This window comes from Sarcophilus harrisii, chromosome 2 (genome assembly GCF_902635505.1).
Source record: "Sarcophilus harrisii chromosome 2, mSarHar1.11, whole genome shotgun sequence".
Lineage (NCBI taxonomy): Eukaryota > Metazoa > Chordata > Mammalia > Dasyuromorphia > Dasyuridae > Sarcophilus > Sarcophilus harrisii.
The window spans coordinates 502,672,910-502,700,586 of NC_045427.1; the positions used below are offsets into that span (position 1 = coordinate 502,672,910).

Here is a 27,677-nt window from a genome sequence, read left to right on the forward strand (position 1 = left end):
AAAAAAAATTAGGTTTTGTGTAAAAAGTTGCATATTATTGGTGTTTGACTTTTTTCCTAGTAGGAAGGTATTTTTCTCCTCCAAGCTTTTTGAATGAAAAAAAATTTTTTTTAAACTAGGCCCCTTCTAACTTCAACTAGATTCACATCATAGTGTGAATTGCTAATTCAGGTTTCAAAAGGTGTCTATTTGTTTTTTTCATCAGTGGCATACAAATTTATTTTTAAAATTATTGGATATATATTAACTTTGGTATTTATTTTCTCATTCAGCAAATGCTAATTGAACAGCTGCTATTGTATGAGGGTTGGATTTTGTTAAGGCAAATAAGATGGGAACATAATGTAAAAACTGTTGATAAACTTGCATGAAATGATTGAATTTTGAATTAAGATCAATCAACAGAAAAACACAAAAATTATAGAATTCATAGGACTTTGAACTAAGATAAGAAAACTCAATCATGGGGTGTCCTAGTTTGCAAAAATTGTAAATTTTTTATGATTAATAATGTTAATAGGACTTGCAGAGCACAAACCTGGTGGAAGTATGCATGGCACTTACTATTGTCAGTCAGATTTTTCCTCGAGAAATGATTCCTGCTGTTCTTCCACTTATAGAAGACAAGCTACAACATTCTAAGTAAGTCAATCCATTGTTTAGATAAATTGCTTTAAATGAGTTTCAAAAGATTGAAATTGAACTTAACATAGATAAAGAATGCAATGTAGTAATAAGAGTTTCATAAATTCTGTGAGGATTTGGCAGTGGATATGGTTTATGCCAAAGTCTCCAAACATAATGTAGAAATTTTCCAAAGCATAGTCCTTTATCTTAAATAAATGTTTTTCCTTTGATCTATTCATCTACAAAAAGGAGGGGATAATCCTCCTTGCCTAAAAGAATTATATAGAAGCTAAATTGAGAAAGTAGAATAGATTTTGAAAAAGTATTTAAGTGCCATAAAAAAGCAAGATGATATTATTTTGAAGCTGCCTTATTTTATAATCAAAGTTACATTCCTCTGATCTATTCCAAATAACTATGTTATGTGGTCTTTCATTATTCTTTGTTTCTTTTACTTTAACTCAAACTTTCTACTTGAATTTTTTTCATTCTGGGAGAATTTTTTTTTTTTTTTAATTTTTACTTTTGGTGCTGGGCTAGGGTCCCTTAGCTGATTAATTTTCCCTAAGTATGGAAACACTTCTTATTCATAATATATTTTTCTTATTTCCAATGTAACTTTCCTCAATAGGATCTAGTTCTTTGTTCTGAGTTGCTGAAACTTACTTTAGAATTTTATCTTATCACCACTTAGAATAGCATTAACCATTTATACTAATGGTGTTATATGATATCTATGATACTGTTAAAAGATTATTTTAAGAATTAAATTTGTCATTATATCAGAACATAAGAGTGAAGACATTCACTTAACATAAGGAGCATCTTTTACTTTTTGGGAGTAATTATAGTTTTTGTTTTTTGTTTTTTGTCTGAGGGAATTGGGGTTAAGTGACTTGCCCAGGGTCACACAGCTAGAAGTGTTAAGTGTCTAAGGTCAGATTTGAACTCAGGTCCTCCTGACTAAAGAGCTAGTGCTTTATCTACTACACCATCTAGCTGCCCCCAATTACAGATTATCTTGATCATAAGAACATGTGATTGTTCTTTTAAAGAAATTAAAGTTCAGGAGAACCTGAGCAATTTTTAACTCCAATTGTCTCAGCAAAAAAGAAAAAAAAAAATCAGAGTGACCATGATTATTGACTTGTATATGGTACACCTCAAAAGGTTGAGAACTGAAAGATATGTGCATTTTTAATTGATATTTGTCACTTTTTCACTGTGATTCATTCTGTTTTACCCTATTCCCTACCTATTACTTGTTGAATTTTGGAAAGTATCATTACAGCAAAAGTCATTGCTTATTTCTCTGGAGCTAGAGAATTTGGGAAGAAGGCCAAGGAAGCCAGAAGGTTACCCAAGGAAGATTTAAGACAAGGTTGGGACTGGTTGTTCTATATCCACAGCAAAGTTTCATTAACTCAGAACAAGGATTAGAATTGAAATTTCCTGATTCTCCATCTGGTGCTGTCACTTAGGGTTGTGCTTTCAACCTGTGGCCAGAACTTTGTTCATTTTGTTCTTTCTTCCATTCTTTATGACTACTAATGATACTAAAGAGACTAAAAGACAATGCCATCACAGGGAAACATGGTTCCTAGGAGATGATGACACTTCCCTCATCCTCTGTGCCATCTAGAGTTCTTTACCTTGGCTAAAAGGCTCAAATAGCAAGCCCAGTTAAAATCTGCCAACATTTTTGCATAGCAGAAATAGGGCAATGTATATTCTACCAGAATTGCCAAGCTGGATTATGGGCTAAGAAACCTCATATACTCTTGGCCTTATCCTCTGACAGTGACAAGGTACTGACCTCTCTTATCACTCGACAATGAGTGGTGACTAAGGCTCTCAGCAGTGCCCAAAACTGCTGCTACGGCTTATCCTGATTCTCATCTACCAGCTGTTTGACTTTTAAATTCCAGCTCTCATCTGAGTAATGGGCAGGGATAAGGAAGTCAAGAAAAGAAAGCTATATTAGGTCTTGTAGAGTAAAAGAAAATAAAAGTAGAGGCAGAACTGTGAAAGAGACTGAAAAAAGAAAGACTATTTCTAAACCAAAAATTGAAGCTCAAAGTGGAAGCTCCTATTTCGAAATCAAAACTTCCTTCTGGCATATCCATTGTGACAGCTGGGTAACTAAATATTCCATTTTACTTCAGAATTTATTAAGATTTGGAAAGGAAACCAAGGATAGCCAACAGAGCAAGATTTCTTTCTAGAACCTTCTTTTCCACCCCCTGATGCCTTAAGAAATTCAATTCATCAATGTGAGACCATATTAATGTAAAAGGCATTATGTTGAATGCTGGAAATATAAGGATAAAAATGAGAAAGTCTTCACCTTCAAGGCATTTACAGTCTACTGGGAAACTAGAGGTGGTGTTCTAAGCCTAGTTACTTCTTAGAGTTGAAGCTTTATCCTTTGAAAAAAATTTATTTCCCAAAAATGTGTTGGTTCTAATATCAATTGATATAACCTCGAATTTAAGATTGAGATTCAGATCTGTTGTTTAAGATCTATGTTTCAGTCATTGGTATAAGAAAGTTCCTCTTCCTTTTCCCCATCTATATCACAGGAGAGGAAGGATTTTGTGCTGCTATGATATAGTACTGTATAATAGAGAAGCAGCCTGGTATGAGACAACTAGACTAAACTGTGATTTCATTACTATAGGAGACTCCCCGGGAAAGAAACATTCTATAGTGTCTGTCTATAAGGTCTTAGAGATGTACCTGGAGAGAACATGAAGTGTTAAATGAGTTGACCATGGTCCTATGATCAATATGTATCAGGTGGTAGTCAGACTTGGGTCTTGCTGGCCTTAAAGCCAGCTCTCTCTCCACTATGCCATGCTATTAAATAGAAACCTTTCCTCAGAGTCAGGAAGACCTTGGTTCAATTTCTGCCTCTAAACAATTCCTTGCTATGACTCAGTATCTTAAGCAATTCTAAGACAGTGTGGTTGCAGAATAATTCTGTTTATCTGCCTTGATGGTGAGAATTTCCTTTCTGATGAAATAACTAAAATTCCAAACCTACACAGATGAAATAACTAAAGGTCTAAACCAAAACAAAAAGCAAAAGACTGAGAAGAGGATCTTGTTTGGTATCACTGGCTAAACAAACAGACCTGTTGCTAATTTGAGTTTAATTGCCTGGACTTCACTTTTATTCACCTTCTCCTATTTTACTTTATCCTTAATATCATTTTAATGTTACAATTTTTTTTTCACAGCTTATTTCAGTATAACACATCTGTTTTCTTTTTATAACCACCAATTTAGTTTTTTTCTTTTTAAGCCTGGGACTTTGAGATAGCTTTGAATGGAGAGTCTGCCTATTCCTACTTCCTCTCAGATACTTCCTCGTAGTGTACTAGCTTCCATTCTTTGAACCTGATTTTTCTTAGCTATCAAGTAGGAATAATAATGCCTTGTTCCTTCTCATAGGCCTATTTCAAGGATCAGATGAGTGAATGTAAAGTGTTTTGTAAGCTTAAAGCTTTGTACACATGTCATTTTTCATTTTTTATTATTCTTTTCCATTAATTTAAGTGGAACTGGGATCAAAGACACATGGATGGCAAAATCAGATTTGCTCCAGTGATGAAATTTTTGACTGTAGAACTCTTGAAGACCACCTAATACAGTGGTTCTCAAAGTGTAGTCCAAAGAATTATTGGGGTCTCTGAAATCTTTTCAAAGGGTTTACAAATTCAAAATTATTTTTTGTTTCTAATATAGTAAATAGCTATAAATATAACCCATGTGAACAAAAACTCTTTGAACAGATCCTCGATAGTTTTTTAACAACATGAAGATACTGAGAACAAAAGTTTGAGAACCACTGAGTCCTAATAGGTTGTAGAAGTGTCATAACCTTCATTATTGGAGGCTATATCTACATTGACAATCACTGCTCTTTGAAGTACTAATCTTGAGACAATGGCAAATTAAAAACTAGTTTTTGCTATACTCCTATATTTGTTTGAATTATAAGCTCCCAAATGCTTGTGTCTAGGTGGTTTTTGTTCTTTGTAATTTTCCTAGTTTCTAATATAAGTGCTATGAATATATTTTGCACTTTTAATGGAGTAGTTGACATTTATTTAGATAAATTTTATTTTTTCATCTTTAGAGAGATAATACGAAGAAAAGCTGTTCAGGCATTGTACAAATTCCATCTCATTGCTCCTAATCAAGTTCAGCACATTCATGTTAAATTTAGGAAAGCACTTTGTGATCGGGATGTTGGGGTCATGGCTGCTTCTCTGCACATTTACCTTCGGATGATTAAGGTAAGTTGAAAATTAGTTGTCATTGTAAACTGATTAGATTTTTGTTGTTTAGTTTAATAAGGAATTATATAGTAAAATATAACATCAAAACCATTTAGGCAGCTGAATAGTACTGTAGGTGTAGAAGAATTGGATTCAGGAATTCAGGGAGTTCTGAGTTCCAGTTCCATCTCAGACACTTAATTTAGGTGTTTTAATTTAATCTCCCTTAGCTTCCACTTCCTGAGCTGAACAATGGGGAAAGCAATAGGACTGTGGGTACTATCTAGGATTGGCAAAAAATATTGCCTACTGGAATATTCAAGATGGAATGTATTTCAAATACTTTGACAGGTAACAGGGTGGTAGAGAAATTGCTAGAATAAAGAATACTTGTTTTCATATCCTATCTGTACGAACTTTCTGACAATGACAATTCATTTAATCTTTTGGTACATCTGGCAGTTTTCTAAGATCATAAAAATTAGATAGGCAGATTGCATACTGCATTGGTGGAAGAACTTTCCATACCTGTACTTCTTTAATGATATCATAAGTATGAACCAAAAAATATTCCTTTAATTGTTTTCTAGTGGTGGTGGTAGTTTTTTCCCCCCAACTTTGTCTTCCTGACTTAATGATTATTCATTGACTACAGTTTTATGTAGTAGATGATTTCTAAACATGGCTTGTGTAAAGTGACAGCTTAATCCCTTTTCAATGAGAGTCTGTCTGCCCAGTCCCCATCACTTGAATATTTAAGCAGCTGTATGGGTTTTTCCTTAAGAGATTAGTAGCTAATTTAAACTTTACATGAAAAAGCCACATTGAATTGCTTTTTTTTCAAATAAAGTTCAGAGGCAATAGGCAGTTCTGATTTTACATTCCAGATGTCAAATTATTACTGTTAATTTAAATATGCCACTTCTGTCAATATTATTTTTCTATAATGACTTGATAACTAAGACTTCCAGTTGAGTTTCCCCAGAACTTTTGAACTGGTGATTAAAGTGGTAGAGGGCTAACTCAAAAGTTTATTTGGGCTTTCTCTGAGGTTGATTCATGTTAGTGTGAGAAGTCCTAGAAGCTCTTTTTATTTCCTTCTGTTATAGAAGAAATCAAATGTACAAAATTGGAGTACTGTTTTATTAGATGCAAAACATTAATAATCCAGGTTTATGAACTTGAATTGTAAAGTTGATCAGTTTGCTTAAGGCACATGGATTATATCCATTTTGTGTTTATTAAGATTCTTTGCTTAAAAAAAGTTTTTTCCCCCTTGGTATAGGAGAATCCATCTGCATATAAGGACTTGACAGGAAGCTTTGTGACAATCTTGAAGCAAGTAGTGGGAGGAAAACTCCCAGTAGATTTCAATTACCACAGTGTACCAGCACCTTGGCTACAAATTCAGCTCTTGAGGATATTAGGACTTTTAGGAAAAGATGATCCAAGGTAAATTTTTCTATATTATTTTAGTTTTTAAAAATCAGAAATAAATAAAGAATGACTTGCTGAGTAAAGGAGGTGGGAAGGATATCTTTGGAGAGGAAGGTAAATAACAAAGGATATTGATGACAATTAAAAATTTAAATATAAGTGACAAGCAGTGCTACAAAACTCAAAACATTTAATAGTTTCATGATGGCCCATATTTTCCTGATGCCTTACTGACTTAATAGTATCACAAGAATTACTTTAGGAAACATAGAAATTCCTTCAGTTACTTTATTATCAGTTATACTTTCTTTTTTCACTTATCCAAATTTGGTCTGCCTTCAAAAGTCTATCTCAAGTCTCAATTCCACCTAAAATGATTTTTCTTTCTTTGATTCTATGATAATTTATTCTGGATTCCACTATCTCTTAATGTTTGTATTATTTATTTGACATTTATATACTATTTTGTTGTAAGTTGGTGTTTTATCTGAATATTTCAGAGTTCTCTAAGTGTATAGTATTCTAAACTGTTGGAGGGCATGGATTCTTCTGTCTTAAATTTCTTTATATTTTCTACAGTGCTTAGGATATTGCCTTGCCCATACTAGGTGTCTAATAAATAATTCTTAATTAATTTAAAGTCTTTCTGTCAAAGGTAAAAACCATTTTACATAAGGATGTATGAATTTAGGTTCTTAGCTTTTCTGTAGTCTACTGCTTTCTTTTTTTTTTTTTATTTAATAGCCTTTTATTTACAGGATATATACATGGGTAACTTTACAGCATTAACAATTGCCAAACCTCTTGTTCCAATTTTTCACCTCTTACCCCCCCCTCCCTAGATGGCAGGATGACCAGTAGATGTTAAATATATTAAAATATAAATTAGATACACAATAAGTATACACTGACCAAAATGTTATTTTGCTGTACAAAAAGAATCAGACTCTGAAATATTGTACAATTAGCTTGTGAAGGAAATCAAAAATGCAGGTGTGCATAAATATAGGGATTGGGAATTCATTGTAATGGTTTTTAGTCATCTCCCAGAGTTCTTTTTCTGGGCATAGCTAGTACAGTTCATTACTGCTCCATTAGAAATGATTTGGTTGATCTCGTTGCTGAGGATGGCCTGGTCCATCAGAACTGGTCATCATATAGTATTGTTGTTGAAGTATATAATGATCTCCTGGTCCTGCTCATTTCACTCAGCATCAGTTGTTAAGTCTCTCCAGGCCTTTCTGAAATCATCCTGTTGGTCATTTCTTACAGAACAGTAATATTCCATAATATTCATATACCACAATTTATTCAGCCATTCTCCAACTGATGGACATCCATTCAGTTTCAGTTTTTAGCCACTACGAAAAGGGCTGCCACAAACATTCGTGCACATACAGGTCCCTTTCCTTCTTTATAATCTCTTTGGGATATAATCCCAGTAGTAACACTGCTAGATCAAAGGGTATGCACAGTTTGATAACTTTTTGAGCATAGCTCAAACTACTCTCCAAAATGGTTGGATTCGTTCACAACTCCACCAACAATGCATCAATGTCCCAGTTTTCCCACATCCCCTCCAACAATCATCATTATTTTTTCCTGTCATCTTAGCCAATCTGACAGGTGTGTAGTGGTATCTTAGAGTTGTCTTAATTTGCATTTCTCTGATTAATAATGACTTGGAGCATCTTTTCATATGACTAGAAATAGTTTCAATTTCTTCATCTGAGAATTGTCTGTTCATATCCTTTGACCATTTTTCGATTGGAGAATGGCTTGATTTTTGATAAATTAGAGTTAATTCTCTATATATTTTGGAAATGAGGCCTTTATCAGAACCTTTGACTGTAAAAATATTTTCCCAGTTTATTGCTTCCCTTCTAATCTTGTCTGCATTAGTTTTGTTTGTACAAAAACTTTTCAGTTTGGTATAATCGAAATTTTCTATTTTGTGATCAGTAATGATCTCTAGTTCTGCTTTGTCATAAAGACCTTCCCCTTCCACAGGTCTGAGAGGTAAACTATCCTGTGTTCCTCTAATTTATTAATAATTTCATTCTTTATGCCTAGGTCATGAACCCATTTTGACCTTATCTTGGTGTATGGTGTTAAGTATGGATCAATGCCTAGTTTCTGCCATATTAGTTTCCAATTTTCCCAGAAATTTTTATCAAACAGTAAGTTCTTATCCCAAAGTCTACTGCTTTCAAGAAAGGCCTCATTAAGTACCTTGTAGGAATTCCCCTTTCCCTCTTGTGGGCTTCCATCTTGAAAGAATGCCCAGAAAAAAGCTGTCTTTGTACTACTGTATTTTGTTCCCCATGTCTGTGATGTTCATACCTAATGTTTCTTTGAAGTTGAAACTGGAGTTGGTATGGCAGATGCACACATTAAATATGTCTATCATAAACTTCAGTAGCTCTGTAAAGGTGTTTCATGATATAAATATAGTGTGAAAATAGTGGTTATTTCAGGAATGCATTGTATTCTATTGGAATGCAAGTTACTAAACTTCTATGTTATCGAAATAATAAATTATTTGTTGTATCAAACTTAATAAGAATTATAATAGAACCCCTTGATTCCTGAAGCATGTAATATTAGAACTTTTATGTTGTGCAATTATTATTTATAATAAGAGTCAGCAAATTTAGGGTGAGCAAATTCTGGTCCCTTTTTTTTGGTTCTATGAACCAAAAATGGTTTTTATGTTTTAGTTTTATTTAAAAAAAAAAAAAAAAAAAAAAAAAAACAGTGGATTGCACTTCGCTAACTCTTACTTAGAATATGTCATTTGACCTATGATGCCAGATTATTAGATAATAAAATCATAATATAAGTTCTATAGTGTTAGGGGAAAATAAAAGTAGCAATTGTAATATTCTTGAATTAGACAACATTATCTATTTGGGATATTTATATGCATTTCAAACTTAGACTTATATACTTACCTCTAATGTCATTTGGATTTTATTTAGAAATGTGTACTTCATTTATAAGGTAGAATTGAGAAAAATCAATTAAATATGAACTTTTTCCCACTATATATGTATATTGGTTTTAAAACAATAGGGGAATAAAAGAATATTTCTTAAGGTAGATATGACTCTTACCAAAATAACTTATTAGAATGAGTAAATTTTCTTGCCAAATCTGAGTTGTATAAAATTAATGAGGTCTATGGATTTTTTTTCTTTCAAAGAGAATCTTAGGAATGAAACCCCTACTAGATACAGTGTGACTTAATTTATTCATCCTTTGTCCATGACTGAATCTCTTAATTAGTTGAACCATTTTTCTGTGGAGTTCTTCTCTTTATGCAAAATTATATTCATTTGTCATAATGCTATATTTCCAGTAAATTTCTGCATTATTAAATTAGCACTACACTAATCTCTCTGGTCTCTTTGCTGGAACAGTTTACATTCATAGAATCTTATAGTTGAAAGGTTGCTCAGAAGTCTGCCCTTACCTGAACAAGGATCCATTCTTACCTGTCTAAGTAGTGGTTGTCCAGCCTTCACTGGAAGAATTTTACTTGGGGAGACCCAACTGTTTTTTGAGGAAGTGCATTATGTTTTGAGACAGCTCTAATTGTTAGGAAATGTATCTTATCTATAAAACCTGAATCTGTTTCTTTATAATATCTACCTGTGGCCTTGAAGAACATGTTTAACTCCTTTTTCAGTGACAGCTCTTCAGATACTTGAAAAGCTTCTTCTCTTCACACTGTTTTTAATTCCTTTGGTAAATCCTTATTTGACATCTTCAGTTATTTCATCTTTCTGATTACCCTTCTCTGGAGGACACTTTGATTTCTTAGTGTCCTTCCTAAAATGCTTTGGCTAGGACTGATCACAATACTTTGGATATGGTATGATCTAGTTGGAAGATAGCAGCACTTTGACCTTCCTCATTCTGGATGCTATGCTTTTCTTATTGGAGTATCATACCACTTTCTTATATGGAGCTTCTTTTTTATAGGAGCCGTTGTCTAGCTGTGACTGCCCTATCCTGTTCTGATGCAGTTGATTTTTGTGAATTCTAGTATAGAATTTTATATTTGCTCTTAATAAATTTCATCTTATTCCAGTAGTCATATTATTCTGTATACTGTCATTGTATATAGTAGTGTTATTAGCCAGTCTCTGCAAAGTTCATTGGTTATCAGATATTGTCCGTAAAGTTACAGGACAGGTATGATTCTCTCGATTCAATAGAAGATAATTACAGAAATTTAATAGAAACACCTCTAGGATAACCATGTTAAGCTATAATACCTAGCTGCTGGTAGGGAAAAGAAGAATGGCTCAGAACTTCTCTCTGGACCATCTAAGTTATTATGCATTCATACCCTGTGCAGACTGATAAACTTATAGTAAAATTTGAATATGATTTTGAATGAATATCTAGAGTGATTTTATTTTACAAAGCTACAAAATATCAATACCAAATAAAAAACTTGACTTAGCAGTTAAATGAAATGTTAAAGATAATTTATGCAAGTTGTTTTATCCATTAGTCAATATCAATAAAATAGTAACTCTTAATTTATATAAAAATGAATGAAAAAATACATTAAACCAAACTTAGAAACACTGAGTTTTTGCTAATTGAAATAGAGCTTGCTTTTATTTTAAAAAATTAAAAAGTAACTCAAGGATTTCATTGATATGTACAATGTTAGAGTTAAAAGGACCTTTGGGCTAAAAGGTATTAGCCCAAATCTATCAAATCTGGTCATTGGCCTTGAGAAGTCAAATTACTTGCACTTTAGTTAACCTTTAAAATTTTTTTTTTGTAGTGAAATATTTGCCAAAGCCTTTGAAATACAAGTTTTAAAACTTTGTTTTATTTTAGAGCGCTTTTACATTCTACTGAAAATATAAATTATTTTTTTAAACAGGACAAGTGAATTAACATATGATGTTCTTGATGAGTCTTTAAGAAGAGCTGAGTTAAGTCACAATATCACATATGGTAGGTAAATATATGGGGTAACTTTTAGTAACATAATATAGTAAAAGCCAAATATTTCTTATATTATAGCTGTGCATTACATGCCATAGATTTTACTTTTGATTCAACAAACAAGTACCTACAGTGTGCAAAGCAATTTTGTGCTAGATGTTATAGATACAAAAATAAAGAACCACAGAATTGTTGCACTTAACTTTGAGAGAAATTGGTTATTAATAACCAATGATTTGGAAAGACCTACATTCCCCCCCTCCCCCTTTCTAAAGTCTCATTTCAAGGCTCAGCCCCTGATAAACAAGATTGATGATAATAGAGAAGATTAACATTATCTTCAGTCTAGTACTGCTACCTCACCAGTCTTCCAAGAAATTTAATCTAAGGTGAAACTCTGGCTCAATGTCTAGATTTTCCTTAAGCTAGGGATGACTTGGAAGTAAATGATGTAAACAAAGTCAAATCCCCCTGCCCCTCATTAGAATAAGACTACCATTCATTATAATATTAATGCTGTCATTAATTGTTAATCATTAAGAATTGATTGCTGCCCTCAGGAACATACAATTTTCCAAGACCATCTAAAGTGGGGGCCCACTACTATGATTCATCTTTAGTCCAAGAGTTTATTAATAATATGCTAGCATTATTAATAAAATGAATAATTACTCAGAAATCCTATCCCTTGACTTGTCATAGTGATTTAACCAGAAGCTTTTAGGAATTCAGAATGCTGTGACAGAAGGTGGAAGGATGTCAGGAAAGCACACTTTAAAAAGATTTATGGTTTTAGTAGTGTGGATCCTTTCACTGATGTAGAGTACAGGCCCCTCTTTGACTATTGGTCTTTGACCATTAACTTTGATGAATAATATAGCTTTTTTGAATAATTCCTTGGTAAATATGAACAGAAAATATTTAACAGAATATATGGCAGGCAACTTAGTGCAGTAAAAAGAGCGCTGAATTTGAAGTGACAGGACAAGAGTTTTAATCCCCCCTTCCATTTATTTTCTGAGTGACCTTAAGCAGATCACTTTTCCTCTCTGGACCTCAGTGTCCTCATTTATAAAATGCAGGGGTTGGAGTTGATCATCTCAAAGATTCTTTCCAGTGTTACTCATAATCCTGTGAAATCTGTTACAGTATCTGTTATCCCTTCATTGAAACACTTATTAAGCACATAATTGGTTGTGGTACCATGTTATACAAACCAGGTCTTGGCTTTTAGGAGATTCTAGGCACACCGTAGTACTTTAATAGGCACAAAAAATAAAATCATGCCGAATTATAAATAGATAGCAAGGTGTTTAAATGGATTACTTTTATAAATAAATGTACTTTCTTACTGATAGTCAGTAGACTGTGAGTTGTTAATCTACTTTTAAGACCTTTCAGTTGCAGGAAAAAAGCCCATTAAAATAGGTAGGAAAAATAAGCCATGCAGTTTTAAAATGAAATGCTGCCATTCTGTGGAGAAATTTTCCAATTTTTTTAACATCATTGAAGATTTCTTTCTTATTGCTTATACATCCAAAAACTTGTTAAAAGGGCCATAGATTTAATTTGTTCAAATAGATAATTAACTGCGACAGTTGTGACTGAAGAATTAAATTTGATAGAGAGACATACTCATTTTTTGCCTCCTCTATTGAATTCTGAAAGGATATGAATTATGTCTTACTATTCTTTTTATCCTCTAAGTACTTTGCACATATTGGTGACTTAGTAAGTATTAATTCATGAATTAATTATAAAATTTCGGCATAAATTTAAGTTTTTGCAAAGATTATAGCCATATGTTTTGAGTGGTCAATATAAACAGTAAAATCTTATTTTGATCTTTTAAGGAAAATGAATAAAAATAGTACATTTTGGAGATAATTTAATTGGTAATTAAATATGACTTTTCTAATTTGATCTACAAAGATTCAAGATCTATGACCAGAAAAAAAGTTTTGCATCAGAGAATCAAAAGTGGAGATGGTGTTAATTTGTTCATGTAGATAAAATTTAATATATTTGTAAGTACTTTGCAAGTTATAAAACTTGAGGGAAATGTCTGTTGTTATAATTGTGATTATGAATGTTAATATTATTATTTCATAAGATCAAGCCATGTTTGTTATGTAGTGTTCCAAAGCATTTGAGAGATTTTGTATTATATAAAACAGTAATTATGTTTTTTTTGTTCTTTATTATGACGATGCTCCAGTTCACAGTGAACTTTCTATGAAACAATTTGTAACCCAAACCCTAGAAAATATTCACTGGCATACCTCTGAATGACTTTTGCTTGTTTATAAAAATTAATCCAATCTTAGAGAATAGTTGGTACTATGGTAAATATGAATTATAGTTAAAGGAATGTGTTAGAACCTGGAGCAATATAAAAGAAGAGTTACAAAATATTTTGAGTATTGTCAATGTAATTGCAACAACACTTTTAAGGTGACTCTTTTGAAAGCAACAATATTTAGTTGATTAAGTTTGGCATTCAGTTTAAAAGAATTCAACTTATAAGCTTAATTTTTTATAGTAAAAAAATTTTATAGTAATTTTTGCAAACCCTTGAGACCACTCAGTAAGCATAATGTTCACCTAGTTTTAATAATTGTATATAACTGAATGTTGATGACGGGCTCTGTATTTTTGTTAACTTTATGCTATTTCTCATCACCATAAGGTGTCTGGCTAAAAGGTAATGGATTTCTTGATCATCAAAATTCTCAAAGAGTAGCTTATAAATTATAGACTAGTTGGTTTCTTGTATCTATGCATAGAATAACCCTAGTATGAAATTGTAGCTTCTTGGACAATGAAGTTTTTTGGGAGGAAGTGGTCCCTATCTGATTTTGTTGTAGGAATCTCTGTGAGAAATCTTTCTCTAATGCATATAGTAAAATTGCTCTGCAACTTAACAGTCTGAGAGAGAGTTACATGGGTTCCTGAGAGGTCAGGTACCTTACCCAAGGTCATAGAAACAGTATATATTAGTGATGGGATTGAGCCGAAGTCTTGATCCTGAACATGTAACTGAAAATAGTAATGTTGCATTTCTCTGATAATATTCTGTCAGTCACATTTTTGTTAATAGGTTAGTAGCCTTTATATTTATATGTGTACTGCATAAATATCTTCTTACATTTATTATTATTTTTTTAATTTGCTCTTTGATTATCTCCTTCTAGCTATTCTATTTGAATGTGTACATACCATTTATACCATCTATCCTAAACCTGAATTGCTTGAGAAGGCTGCTAGATGCATTGGAAAATTTGTTTTGTCTCCTAAAATAAATCTCAAATATTTAGGTAAGACAGTTAATTATTTCAGCAGTACATTTGAAAAAGTCTGTAAAATTTTGTATATATTTGTTTCAAATCACTTTGTAGATTGTAACTTTTTTTCTAGGACTAAAGGCTCTTACCTATGTTATCCAGCAGGATCCCAATCTGGCACTTCAGCACCAGATGACAATAATTGAATGCTTAGACCATCCTGATCCCATTATTAAAAGAGAGGTAAATTGGTATTTTGAGTAGTGTTTGTGAGGTGTTACCATATCTTTAACTTTTCTCACTGTTATTCAAATGCTGGGAAAAAATTCTGACCTTTGAGCATTTAGTAACGGTATTGGGCACTAATGTTTTTCCTCTTCGATCAATAAAGGAACATTTCAAAAAAAAATTAATGCAACAGTAGCAACTAGAGTTTATTTAAATTATTCTTTTGAATGATAAGATGCTATTATCTGTTGGGTTAATTTAGACATGCGCCCCAGCTCCCTTTTTTTGGTAAGAGCTTTGAATTAATAGTTAGGATATCCTAACTCTGCCATGGATTTGTAGTGTAATCTAGGTTAATAATTTCTTTTTCCTGTAGCCCAGTTTTTTTCATTTGTAAAAGAGGTTTAATTCTTGCCTGATTTTTTTAAACAAGGAAGTTGAGAGAACAAATTAAAATATCCATAAAGTGATTTGAACTCCTTGGAAGGAAGGTGCATATTTTTATTTCCCTTTAATCTATGCCCTTTGTAAAAATGCTTTAAAATATGCATGTATATATGTGTGTACATATATATGTATATATTACATGTGTGTCTTTATATATGTGTGTGTTTAGACCTATGTGCAGAAACTAATCATCCTGCAAATGGGCAGTTTTCTGCAGATTAGTAGATAGGACTAGGCCAAATATAGAGAAAAACTTGTTTATTAACTTTTAAAACTAAGTTTTGATGGGGAAGAAAAAGGAGCCCAAACTTCTCATTAAATAGTGAATTCATTTAAAATGTTTTTAAAAAATAACTTATATGATTAACAAAAGGCATTAGACATTTTTAAATTAAAGACTTTATTTTTGACCAAATAGAAAGATTTCTTAAAAACAAAGTTTCCTTTTTTTTTTAATCTTTATATTCTTATCTGCTTGACTTTTTGGGTAGCTCTTACTAGTTTTCAGATAAGGTAGTCTGTTTGCAAAGTGGTTTGGTTTCTGCATGTTGGCTATGTTTTATAGAAAGGCAGATTAATAGTAATAATAAATGGCACTATCTGTCCCATTTACTCAAGATTAGGCAAAACTGTCTCCAAAAAAGGGAGTTAAGTTTATTTTTTAGAGTTAACTAGTTAAAAAATAAATTGTTCAGTGATTAATTTTTATCAAATTTTTCAATGACATTTAGTCATTTGACTTTCACTTTAAAATGATAGTCAGAGGGAAAACTAGAATGCCAAATTAAAAAGGTTGATAAAACAGGGAACAAATTTGGAATGCATTAAAAATATCTTATTTATGTAATTGTAGATCTTTAGATAATGTATACTGAAGTAAGCCAATATATCAAAATGGTGGCTTAATGTGGAATTAGTATTCTCATAGTGTACTTACAATATTCTCATTGCACTCACAAAAATTGCACACACAGAAACATCTCACCCAATTAGAATTTTAAGAAGATTTGTGTTATAATAAAAATCATAGTAATGAGGATTAAAAATATTTAACCTTATTTTAAAAAATACCTAAAAAGGTTAGTTTTGACAAGATAGGCACGTGGGGTTTTTGTACAATCTGAATATATAAACAAACTGGTTGCCACAGAGATTTCTGGGACTAATAATGATCTACTAAAATAAGAGAAATATTATCCTGGAAATAATCCAATGGTATTTTGGTCTTATGCTGCTTTCTGGGAACATTGTTAGTTTAGAAAACCTTTCTCAGGACCTGGGAATATTGCCCAGTAGTTCCTGGATTAGTGGAGACTTTTGGACCATGGGTTCATCTCCCATTATTGTATTGGGTCAGGAAAATTGAACATCAGTGAGGAAGTACTGTGTAGTTAGGAAACTAGTTTTTTGATACTTTTTTGGCTGTGGATATAGATCTTAGAATTTACTTAGTCTGATTCTTTTAGAATAAGAGACTGTGTATCTTTTTTGGGGGAGGAGAAAAAGATTTGACTTTTTAATTATCTTCTTTTTCAAGTATAATTAGTTTTTATTCTCTTGGGAAGTGTAATTTTTAAGTGCCTCAAGAAGGTAAGAGGTAATGGGGTTTCTAATAGTGAATTTATTGTTCAGATTTCCAAACACATGTAAAAATAAAATTCAGAGGGGCCACTAATTGGTATAGTGGATAAGTACCAGCCCTGAAATCAAAGGACCTGAGTTCAAATCTGTTCTCAGACACTTACACTTCTGGCTGTGTTACTCTAGGCAAGTCACTTAACCCCAATTACCTCAAAATAATAATAATAATAATAAAATTAATAAATAAAATAAAATAAAATTCAGGGTAAAGCTATCTTTAAATTTCTGGAAGAATCCTAAAATTTTTCAGTTTTTTTAGAATTTGTAATGATCTCCAACTTAGATACTTTTGCTCTTAATTATGTGTACCAATAGAGAAGTAATATGGCATCGATTATTAAAATGCAATATAATTTATGTAAGCCATACATACATTTAAATGTTTTGACAACAATGTTAACTTACTAATTATATTTTGCTTAGACTATTACATCAATATGCATTCATTGAAATATATTATTTCAGAGCTCAGAACTTAATGGAAAATTTGCAGATAATCCAAAAAAGTAAATTATCCACACAAGGATAAAATTGACTTAACTGTGTTACAAACCAATGTAATCTGATTAATTTTGATAGTCCAGCATGCTAAATATCTACTTGTAAGTGACACAATTATGAATAGTTAGTAATAATATTTTTATTTCCATTCTCTAAATAGACATTGGAACTTCTTTATAGAATTACTAATGCACAGAATGTAAGTGTTATTGTCCAGAAAATGCTTGAATATTTGCAGCAGAGCAAAGAAGAGTACATCATCATCAGTTTAGTTGGCAAAATAGCTGAGCTTGCTGAGAAATATCCTTTTTTGGGGGTGTGAACTATACATTACTTTAGATTTAAAGTTGACTAGACATATTTCCTCTTAGAACTGAAGTACATAAAAGTGTTTAGGGACATATTTAAAGTTTTGGATGCCAATAGTAACCTTTATTTTTTTGGTTTTTAAAGTTTTTTTGCTGGCAAAGACAGCAAAGGAAGGCTTTTTTTGAATGAAGTACCCTCGCCTAAAACCTCTTCTGTCAGTGGAATAATTTTAGACTCAAAGATTTTCAGTATGTATTTAAGCTGATCTTATTCTGTCTTTCTTTTTGCTTATTTTAATTCCACTGGACAAATTTCTCATCTACCAATTTGGAACATGATTTCCCCTTTACCTCCTTATATTTTCCTTCTTAAATTTCAGCAATGGGACTATTTTAATTGTCACTGGGACACAGGAGATTCTGTTAGTTTCAATCTAAAAGAAAAAAAAAAGATGAGCAAAAAGATTCTGTGGGACTGAGTAGATATGTACTTAAATCAGTTATATATTTGAGTTGACATAGGCTGAATATTTGGCCTTTATGGTGCAGACAAGATTTATTCTTTAAATATTCAGTTAATCCATTTTATTCATTTTTTCATTCAAGAAATATAATTAAGTATTTTTCATGTGCAAGGGGCATGTTACATATACTAACTTACAGTTTTTGTTTGAGATTGTCCTCTGAATTTTAAAAAAATCCCAGAAGAAATGATAATTTCATTAAGTGGTGGTGTGAAATATACATTTCCTTAACATTGTGGTTACATATGCTCCTGGTAATGAATGGTTTATCCAGACAATGAATGCTGTATTTTCAGTGGGAGGAGATGTGATGCATCCTGATATCCCTAACAATTTTTTGAGACTCCTGGCAGAAGGTTGGTAGTTCTGTATAAAGAAGGAAATTTAAAATTAAGTATATTTAATTTGCAGCATTCATATATGGTTCAGTGACAATATAAATGGCATATTATTTCTCTATAGGTTTCGATGATGAAAATGAAGACAAACAGCTAAGACTCTATGCAGTCCAATCATACCTCAGTTTACTAGAGATAGAAAATGCACTTTATCCACAGAGATTTCTGCAGGTCATGAGCTGGGTGAGCAAAGTACATTATAGAATATTTACTTAGTCTTAAAATTTTATAGCATTGGTTATTATGGTAACTATGTAGTACTAGCCCCATATGCTTGTTTTATTGACTTTGATGTTCTACTACCTTCAGGCATCATTTCGTATTTTTCCTACCTTCATTGCCTGCCACTTATTTCTTCATTTGCTTCTTTCTCTCTACTGCCAATTCCTGAACTGTCTTACTTTGAATGTGTGTGTATGTGTGTGTTTTATATATGTTTCTTTTTTTAATTGTTATATGAATAGTGTCAAACTTAAAAAGAAACAGATCCCTTTGGGCTGCATATTGACTTAGAAAACCTCAAATTAAAATTAAATTTTTTTTTATTGTTAAACATTTTCAATTACATTTTAATCTGGTCCCATTTGGGACCAAAAACTTGGGTTTTTGAAGGCAGGCAAGTTTGATACTTCCAGTCTATGGAATTGTGTATGTGGTTATCAATAGATATTTGAGTTTCTGTGAACTTCTATGTGTGTATTCATCTGTGTATAAGTACCTGTTTTATAGACGGATCAGGGTATGTGTTTTTATAGGTCATTATTATTCTTAATCTTATATGTATTGCCATGAGACATGGAATTTTTGGAAATTTTGAAGCCATAAGAGATAATTATGGGGGGGGAGGGCAAAGTGAGAAATGACCATTTCAAAAAAAACCAGAAAATATTTGATATGTATGTCTTTTTAGCATTACTTACACATCTCAGATCACTTCATTAGTCTTTTTTTAAACTGTTTTGTATACTAAATTTAAAAGTATAGCTTCCTCAGATAATTACAAATCTGTTCATTGAACTTACTTTTAGATTTTTTTTCTTACAAATGGTAGCTATATAAGTTGCTGAACTTTTAGAATTCTAGCATATTTTAATTTTTTCCTGTTTAAAAGAGGCAAGCAACAAATTGAATTTAATCAATAAATGTTTGGTAAGTTCGAGGCACTTTGCTAAGCACTGAAGATATAAAGACAGTTCCAGCCTGCAAGGAACTTAAAATCTAAAGGGAAAGGCAGTACTACTGAAAAATGAGGGACAGGGAAATGATGTTCAGAATTGAAACCAAGTGGAGTCAAAACCAAGCACACCCTTTCTGGAAAATAAATAATTACCTTGAAAGTTCTGAGTCCAGATTAAAGGAAGGCTATTGGGAGGGCTACTGTTTTGTCCTTTAGTACTCCAAAGGGGAGGATCTGCTGAAAGAGCTAAGGTGTTGAGTATCAAAGATGAGTCAATTTGCATGTTGAAATTTCAGGTGATAAGCTTATTTTGGAGTAGTCATTGACATTATTAAAATAAAAACCAAGCAGATGGAAATGAGTGGAATTTAGAAGAAAATACCAATATTATAGTAAAATATAGTTATTTTTGTGGATATAGTAAACATCCATGATATATCAAGGAGATAAGATGGGGTTAAGGAGGAAAAAAATGAACTCATGGATTGTAACTTTTATATCTGAGTCTCATCAACTGAGATTTTGGGATTTTTTTTCCCCCTGATCATCATATGTGATATCTTTACAAACTTTTAAAGACTGAAGATTTGTCCTTTTTGAGGCAAGTGTCCTAAACTTTTTTGTCTATTTGTTTAATTTATGATTTAGAATGACTATGTTAGGAAATGTGGTATAGTGGTTTGAGATCTCGCCTCGATGTTAGGAAGACCTAGGTTCACTTCTTGCTTATGAAATATCTTGGTTAAGCCACTTTCCCTCTCAGGGAGAAGCCCAGGCAACTTTCTAACTTCTCTGTAGAGAAGCTGTTGATTTGTATTATTAAAGAAAGATTCCCAGTGGGAACTACCTGCATTGTGAAATTATGAGACTGAGAAAACAGCTAATCTTCAATGTATAAGTATTTTAATAGTTTTTATTTATTTTTAAAATTAAATCAATGAAAAAAGCCTTATTATACCTTCCTGTCTTCCTACTGATGGTGGCTTGTTGCCACCATTTATAGTTGAACAAAACAAATTCCCTCTTAGCCATGTTAAAAAAAAGTCTCAATCTGCACTCTTGGGACCATCCCATCCCTTCTCTCTTAGGAGTTTGGTAACATTTTATCATGAGTTTTCTGAAATTGTGATTGGTCTTTTTGTTGGTCAGAGTTCCTAACTTTTTCAAAGTTTGTCTTGATAATGTTTTTGTTAATTGTATAAATTATTCTCCTGGTTCTACTTACCTCTTTAGGTATCAGTATCAGTTCATGCAAGTGGTTTTCAGTTTTTTTTTTTTTCTGAAACTGTGTAATTTCATCACATCCATAGACTGTAACTTGTTTATCCATTCTTCAACTGATGGCCTCTATTTTATTTCCCAGTTCTTTGCTACCACAAAAAAGAAATGCTATAAATAGTTTTGTGCAGTTTGATTTCTTTGAGGTATAAGCCTATTAATGGAATTGCTGGGTCAAAGGGTATGTACTGTTTAATAATTTTTAGGACAAAATTCTGAATCACTTTTCAGAATGTCTAGACTACTTCACAGCTCCATTAATAATACATTATTGTTCCTATTTTCTTACAATCCCTCCAGCACTTGTTATTTTCCTTTTTCGTTAACTTTGCCAGTTTGATAGTTGTGTGTGTATATGTGAAGGAGAGGGGTTCAGTGGTTTAAATGTGCATTTTTCTTAATTCTTAGTTTGAAGCATTTTTTCATGTAACTATTGATTTATTTTGTTATCTGAAAACTACCTATTGGTATCTTTTGATTATTTATCTATTGGTCAATGGCTCTTATTCTTACAAATTTTACCCAATTTCCTGTGTGTCTTTATATGTGAGATTTTTATCAGAGAAGCTTGTTGCAATGATTTTTCTCATTTACCTGCTTCTTTTCTAATTTTAGCAACATTTATTTTGTTTGTGCAACCATTTTAATTTTATGTAATCAAAATTGTCCATTTAACCTTCTGTGATTCTCTTTACCCCTCATTTATTCAAGAACTATTGTCTTTCCTTCCTGCTCCTTTAAATTGTTTATGATGTCATCCTTTATGTCTAAGTCATGGACCCATTTATAACTTATTTTGGTATAATGTGTGAGAGGCTGGTCTGTACTTAGTTTTTGCCAGACTCCTTTCTAGTTTTTCTAATATAGTTTAAAATCTGATACTACTAGATCTTTTCAGTTATTTCCAAACTGGGCTGGGGTTGGATGGGCAGGAAGAAATTCTTGGAGGGAAAAAGGGTATTTTTTTTTTCCTTTTTATTTTTTTCTGTCTTACCATGCCCTCCTCTTCTCCTCAGCCCTGATGGTGCTAAATTAGAAATATGCAAGTGCTTTATAAACTGTAAACTAATGAAATATCAAGTCCAAGATTGTTTGGACTCCTACTCCAGGAGGAATTCTACCTGTTGTGAATGAACTAAATAATTTATATAAATAATGTGTAGAATAACCAGAAGCTTTTTTTTTTTTTTTGGCCACAGTAATTCTTAAGGAGTTACACTCTGCAGTCCTTTTGTGCCTCAATCACTGATTGTTGATATATATATACATTTATATTATAGAATAATAAGAAAATGTAAATATGCTGATAAAATCAGTAACCAGAACTGATTAGTTTGGCAAGAACAATCTTGTAATGATGTGCTACTAGCACATTTAAATAGCACATGATGTCTAAAAGTTTTCAATATTCAATTCCATTCTTTGGTACATTTCCACATTAAACTGTTCCAGTGGAACCAATTTTAAGAGTGCCCTCATTATAAGAGAGTGTCTAATATAGATAAAATCAATTGTAAGGAAAGGTGTATTGTTTAGTTTTCACAGAATAATTTGCTGGATGACTTGATATATGTTTGCAATCATTTCTTTGTTTACTACTCACAGGTATTGGGAGAATATTCCTATCTTTTAGATAAAGGAACCCCAGAGATCATTATAACAAAGCTCTACAGGTTGCTTATAAATAAATCCACCACTTCAGAAACAAAAGCCTGGATTATGGCTGCAGTGACTAAATTGACATCCCAGACACACTCTTCTAAAACTGTTGAAAAACTAATTCAGGAATTCAGTGTATCCCTGGACACTTGTATGAGACAACATGCTTTTGAATTAAAACACTTGCAAGAGAATGTGGAACTTATGAAGAGCTTACTTCCAGTTGATAAAAGTTGTGAAGACTTAGTGGTAAGACATCTATACTCTTTTAAAACTACACTATTTTAAAACAGGACAAGGTATTTCTCAAGTTTTAGTCAAGTTGTCTTTAACATCTAAAATAAAGTATTTGGGAAATTGGGGAATATAACATTAATAGATTGCAACTAATGGGGTACAGAACATACTGGAAAACAAACAAGAACCCTACTCAATTCATTATCAAGATAATTGTTGTAGGGAGATCAGAAAAGATTAAATGTTCAAGATTATATTTCTTGATTATCTACTTACACATTCCATGTATTTGCTCTGTTGAGATATTCTCTGAACCTTTAGTGAGCCATATTTCCTTATTTTAGTCTGAATCCAAAAATTTTCAAAGAAGTCGGGTTTCTATGAATTAAACTGATTAAAAGATTTGGAAGAAGAAAGTAAAAAATTAGAGAATCCATTTTGGCTTCATTTTTCATTCATTGTTTCAATGAACTCATACAGCATTGATAACTAATACTGAGAGGTATTTTGCAGGGTACAAAGGAAGTAGAAGACTCAGTTAGTTCTTCTACCCCATCAGCTTATCTTGTTGATGTCAGATGACCCATGGTATAGTGGGAAAAACTCTAGATTTGGAATCAGAAACCTATAGTTCCAATCTGAACTAAGGCTCCTACTACTACTTTGATTTGGGTAGTTCATTTAACTCCTCTGGACCTTAATTCTCTTATCTATAATTTCAAAGAAAAAACTAGCTAATCCCTGTGGTCACTTCCATTTCTGAATTTCATCACTTTAAGTTAAAAAATTAAGTATAAAAAGGTCAAATATAAATGATTTGGGGATTATCCAATTTTAGATGATTTGATGCTATTGTACTAATATATTAATTTGGATCTGAGGTAAGGCAAACTGGCTACTTTTAGATAATCCTCTGTTACATGTTTCTTTCTCCCTTGTCCTGCTTCTCTCTCTTTCACTTTTTTTTTTTTCACTATTTTTAATTCCTTTTCTTTTCTCTAGCTTTTTTCTTTTTCTTTTCCCTTCCAATCTACTTTTTTTTTTTTAAACAACTAGAATTAGAAGTGAGAGCTTTTGAATTCAAATAGCATAATTAAAATGATGCCACCTTAAATGTTCCACTGTAAGCAGTTCTGTTTTTTTCCCATTGAATTTGCTGAGATTGTCAAATTCAGGGCATTGTATTAATTACTATTTTCTTTAACTAGATTTCATAAGAGGTCAGTAATTTGGACAGTTGTCTTGGAATTTAGATTTTTGCTCATTTCACTTAAAATGAGGAGAATTTGAATGTTATTCATATGGATTTTATGTGAATATCATTTTATTAGTATAAAAAGACCTTATTTTTTGTTGCTGTATCAAATTAATTATTTAAGTTAAAGGGTAGGATTCCTTGCTTGCTTATGTTTTTAAAGAGAATTCCCCAATTTTATTCTCCTTTTAATATAGGTAGATGCTTCTTTGTCTTTTTTGGATGGTTTTGTTGCTGAAGGACTGGATCAAGGAGCAGCACCATATAAACCTCACCATCAGCGACAAGAAGAAAAACTTTCTCAGGGAAAAGGTTTGTATAGAACCAGACCTTTGGTTTATACACCTTTCATTTAGACGGTACCTTTAATCATGTTATTAAGCAATTGCAAAAATTTAATATTTTCATCCCACTTTAAGCTTCCTCTTTGTATTGCATTTTCTAATCATATATCCAGAAGTAAAACATGTCTCAGAAGTGGGTGCATCATAGAGCCACATGTATAGAGCAGAGTATAGATAATTATTGGTATAGCATGTATCTCATGAAGTAAGGGAGAAAAATGTAATATGTTATATTAATCAAATATCATAGTATATATAATAGTTGACAAATAGCTTCTGTATCAAGGGGCTTGGTATATTGTGATTTCATAAGAAATGATACAGAGAAGGCCCTGATGACCCTTCAGATTAGGGAGTTGAATTACCATACTATTTAATTAAGTTCAATTTACCTGTTTGTCTTTCAATGTTGTGGTGATCATTCATGAAACACCTACTTTCTGCCCTGTGCTAAGCACTTATAAAGGAGGCAAAAGACAGTCCCTGTTTTCAAGGAATAGTCTGTTTAAAATTCTAATAGACAGTCCCTGTTTTCAAGGAATAGTCTGTTTAAAATTCTAATAAGTTCCTCATTTTGATCCAGGAAACGGATATGTAAATCATTGCAGATTGGTCCTTGTACATATCTGCTTTGTGAAAATTGTTCTTTGAAATATTGTAACCCTAAAAATCAAAGAAATTCTAGATGTCATCAAAAAGGTTTTGGAAGCAAAACATAAAATGTACTTTTGACTCCTGCATTTTAGGAAAAGAATAGTGGAATTGGTGAAAGATCCAGAGAAGAGCAACTAAATTGGTCAAAGGATAAAGGAACTGCTATATGTGGACTTAGTAAAAAGTGGAAGGACTTTTCAGTCAGGAAAGAAAAAAAACTGAGAGGGAATTTGGTTACAGAATCCTGAAGGCCACGTGTAGAAAAATACAGTAACTTGTTAATCCAATCAAAACCCAAAGAGCAACATTGTTAACCCCAGAACTAGAAATTACCACCATAACATTGAAAGACAAGCAGGTAAATTGAAGACTTGAAGATAATACAAGAATTACATCACACTTCATTATATCCCCCATTATATCTAAAACATCTAGGAAAGAAAGCAGTGCTGAGTAAATTTTGTTAGATGAAACCTGTTGAATGAAACAGAATGAAAGTACTCTTCCACAGTGTCTATTATACATCTTTGAGATATTTATTTAGATGGGTCTGTTCATATGAATTATTGAGAGAAGGATTCTGTTCTTGGTGGCTAACAAAGTAAAAACTTCAGACCCAAATTCTTGGACTGAATGGAAGAAGGCTTTATACATTTCTTGCAAGAAGCAGGTGCTATATTCCTTTGAGAGGGCACAAACACAGTTTACAGAAGCCAGAAACAGCAATTATATTCTACAATTTTACCCTGTCTCCTCATCCCCTCCTCAGAGTTTCAGTTGGAGGAGACTCTTCCAAAATCTGGTATTTACCATTGTAATCATTCTTTGATTTGCTTCCATGTTTTTCCTCTCCTCTTGCCACATCATCTTATGTTAAAAAATGGTGGATGTCTCCTCCTTAAGAGAGAAGTAAATATACATGACTGGTTATTAAGTATGCTCAATTAAATTTTAGCTGGCCCGGGGCATAAACCCATGTCATTTGCACTCAAAGAACATCTGCAGCTACTTCTGTTCCCTTAAGACATTCTTTAATTCTCTTCAGCCAGGATGCACTGACCCAGGATATAAATGTGATTTATATCACATTCTTTTCTACCATGACAATGCAGAGGGACACTCTGAGACCCTGAAACTTTTCAACTGTGGAAACAAAACCTTACAGTTTTACTTCTTACATTGGTTAGTGCCATATTTCTTGTGATTGCTTTCAAAGAGACCATTAAATTGGATGAACTCTGAATCTGACCCAGTAAAGCAGCTTTTATTTCCTTTTACTTGAAGAAATTTAGGGCCAAGAATTTATGACTTTTCCAAAGTCTGTGATTTTCTGAGTCAAAATAGAGCTAGCTAATAAAGCCAGGATTAAAACTCAGGTCTTCTGACTTATAGACCAATATTTTTCTTCTAGAGAATGAATGATTACTCAGATTCAGTTTATGTGAATAACAATTTATGTGAGCAGCTATTTGAGTTTGATAAATTAAAGTATAAAAATAACTACTACCAAAACTACTCAGAGATGTTTCATTTGCTTAGTCACTGATTGTCAAAATCCCAAATTTGACTACTGAAATTTTCAGAATGTATTTGACCTTTTCTTAAAATACATTTGTTTTGATGTACGATAGTAGCCAACTGTTCTCATATAAGTAGCTATAGATGGAAAGCTGTGGGTTAAGGGGCTGCTAAGAATCCTAGCATTTGTACTTTTTTTGTTTTGTGAGCATGTAGATTGCCTCTGGATGACAACATTAAAATACAGGATAGTTCTAGGAGTCCAAGTCAAATTAACTTCTTGACCAATCGTAAGGGAATTCATATTTTAGATACTGTCACTGCAGATTATGTAATACACAGAAATGTTTAAAAATTTTAAAGAACTCTCTTGAAATGTTTTATTTTTTAAAAATTGCATTTGTATTTTCAGCTTTTGATGAAATATTGATTGATTGTAGTTTCCTTATATGTCATTCCATCTATTTTGTCTCCTCTGACATTGTTTGCTGTGTGGACTTTATGTAACCTTTGATCTTTTTGGTTCTTATTGATCTTATTGGCTCTGTCTTATTTACTTTTTTTTTCCTTTCCTATTGCTTCCATCCGTTCTCTGATTACCCTGGTCAGGGGCATTCAGTTAATTAATTATAAAGTGAAGGGTTTGAAGTAATTGACATCCAAGGTATCTTCATCACTAAAACTCTTTGATGTCCGTGATATCAGACACATCCTTTGTCTCTCCCTTCCACTTATTTATTGCTCATCTACTGACTATATCAATCCATAATCACATTTGTTACCCTCTACTTCATGCTGGCATGCAGAAATATTGTAACTACTTCCAAAAAAAAGTTAAACATGGTGATGTCGCTTAATATCAATTTATACTTCTTTCCTGTTTGTTCCTTGTGCTTCATT

The 27,677-nt window shown here is 32.2% G+C and overlaps 1 protein-coding gene across 1 annotated transcript in view; it reads left to right on the forward strand.

Moving 5' to 3' along the window:
- AP4E1 (adaptor related protein complex 4 subunit epsilon 1) overlaps nucleotides 1-27,677 on the forward strand; it is a 94,492-nt gene that overhangs the window by 25,420 nt on the left and 41,395 nt on the right. The window contains exons 5-15 of the mRNA XM_031955195.1: nucleotides 521-642; nucleotides 4,772-4,931; nucleotides 6,199-6,365; nucleotides 11,260-11,333; nucleotides 14,519-14,641; nucleotides 14,742-14,851; nucleotides 17,586-17,725; nucleotides 18,501-18,613; nucleotides 18,720-18,838; nucleotides 22,716-23,018; nucleotides 24,459-24,573. Coding sequence (XP_031811055.1) covers nucleotides 521-642; nucleotides 4,772-4,931; nucleotides 6,199-6,365; nucleotides 11,260-11,333; nucleotides 14,519-14,641; nucleotides 14,742-14,851; nucleotides 17,586-17,725; nucleotides 18,501-18,613; nucleotides 18,720-18,838; nucleotides 22,716-23,018; nucleotides 24,459-24,573 — 1,546 coding nt within the window. The remainder of the gene's footprint in view (nucleotides 1-520; nucleotides 643-4,771; nucleotides 4,932-6,198; nucleotides 6,366-11,259; nucleotides 11,334-14,518; nucleotides 14,642-14,741; nucleotides 14,852-17,585; nucleotides 17,726-18,500; nucleotides 18,614-18,719; nucleotides 18,839-22,715; nucleotides 23,019-24,458; nucleotides 24,574-27,677) is intronic.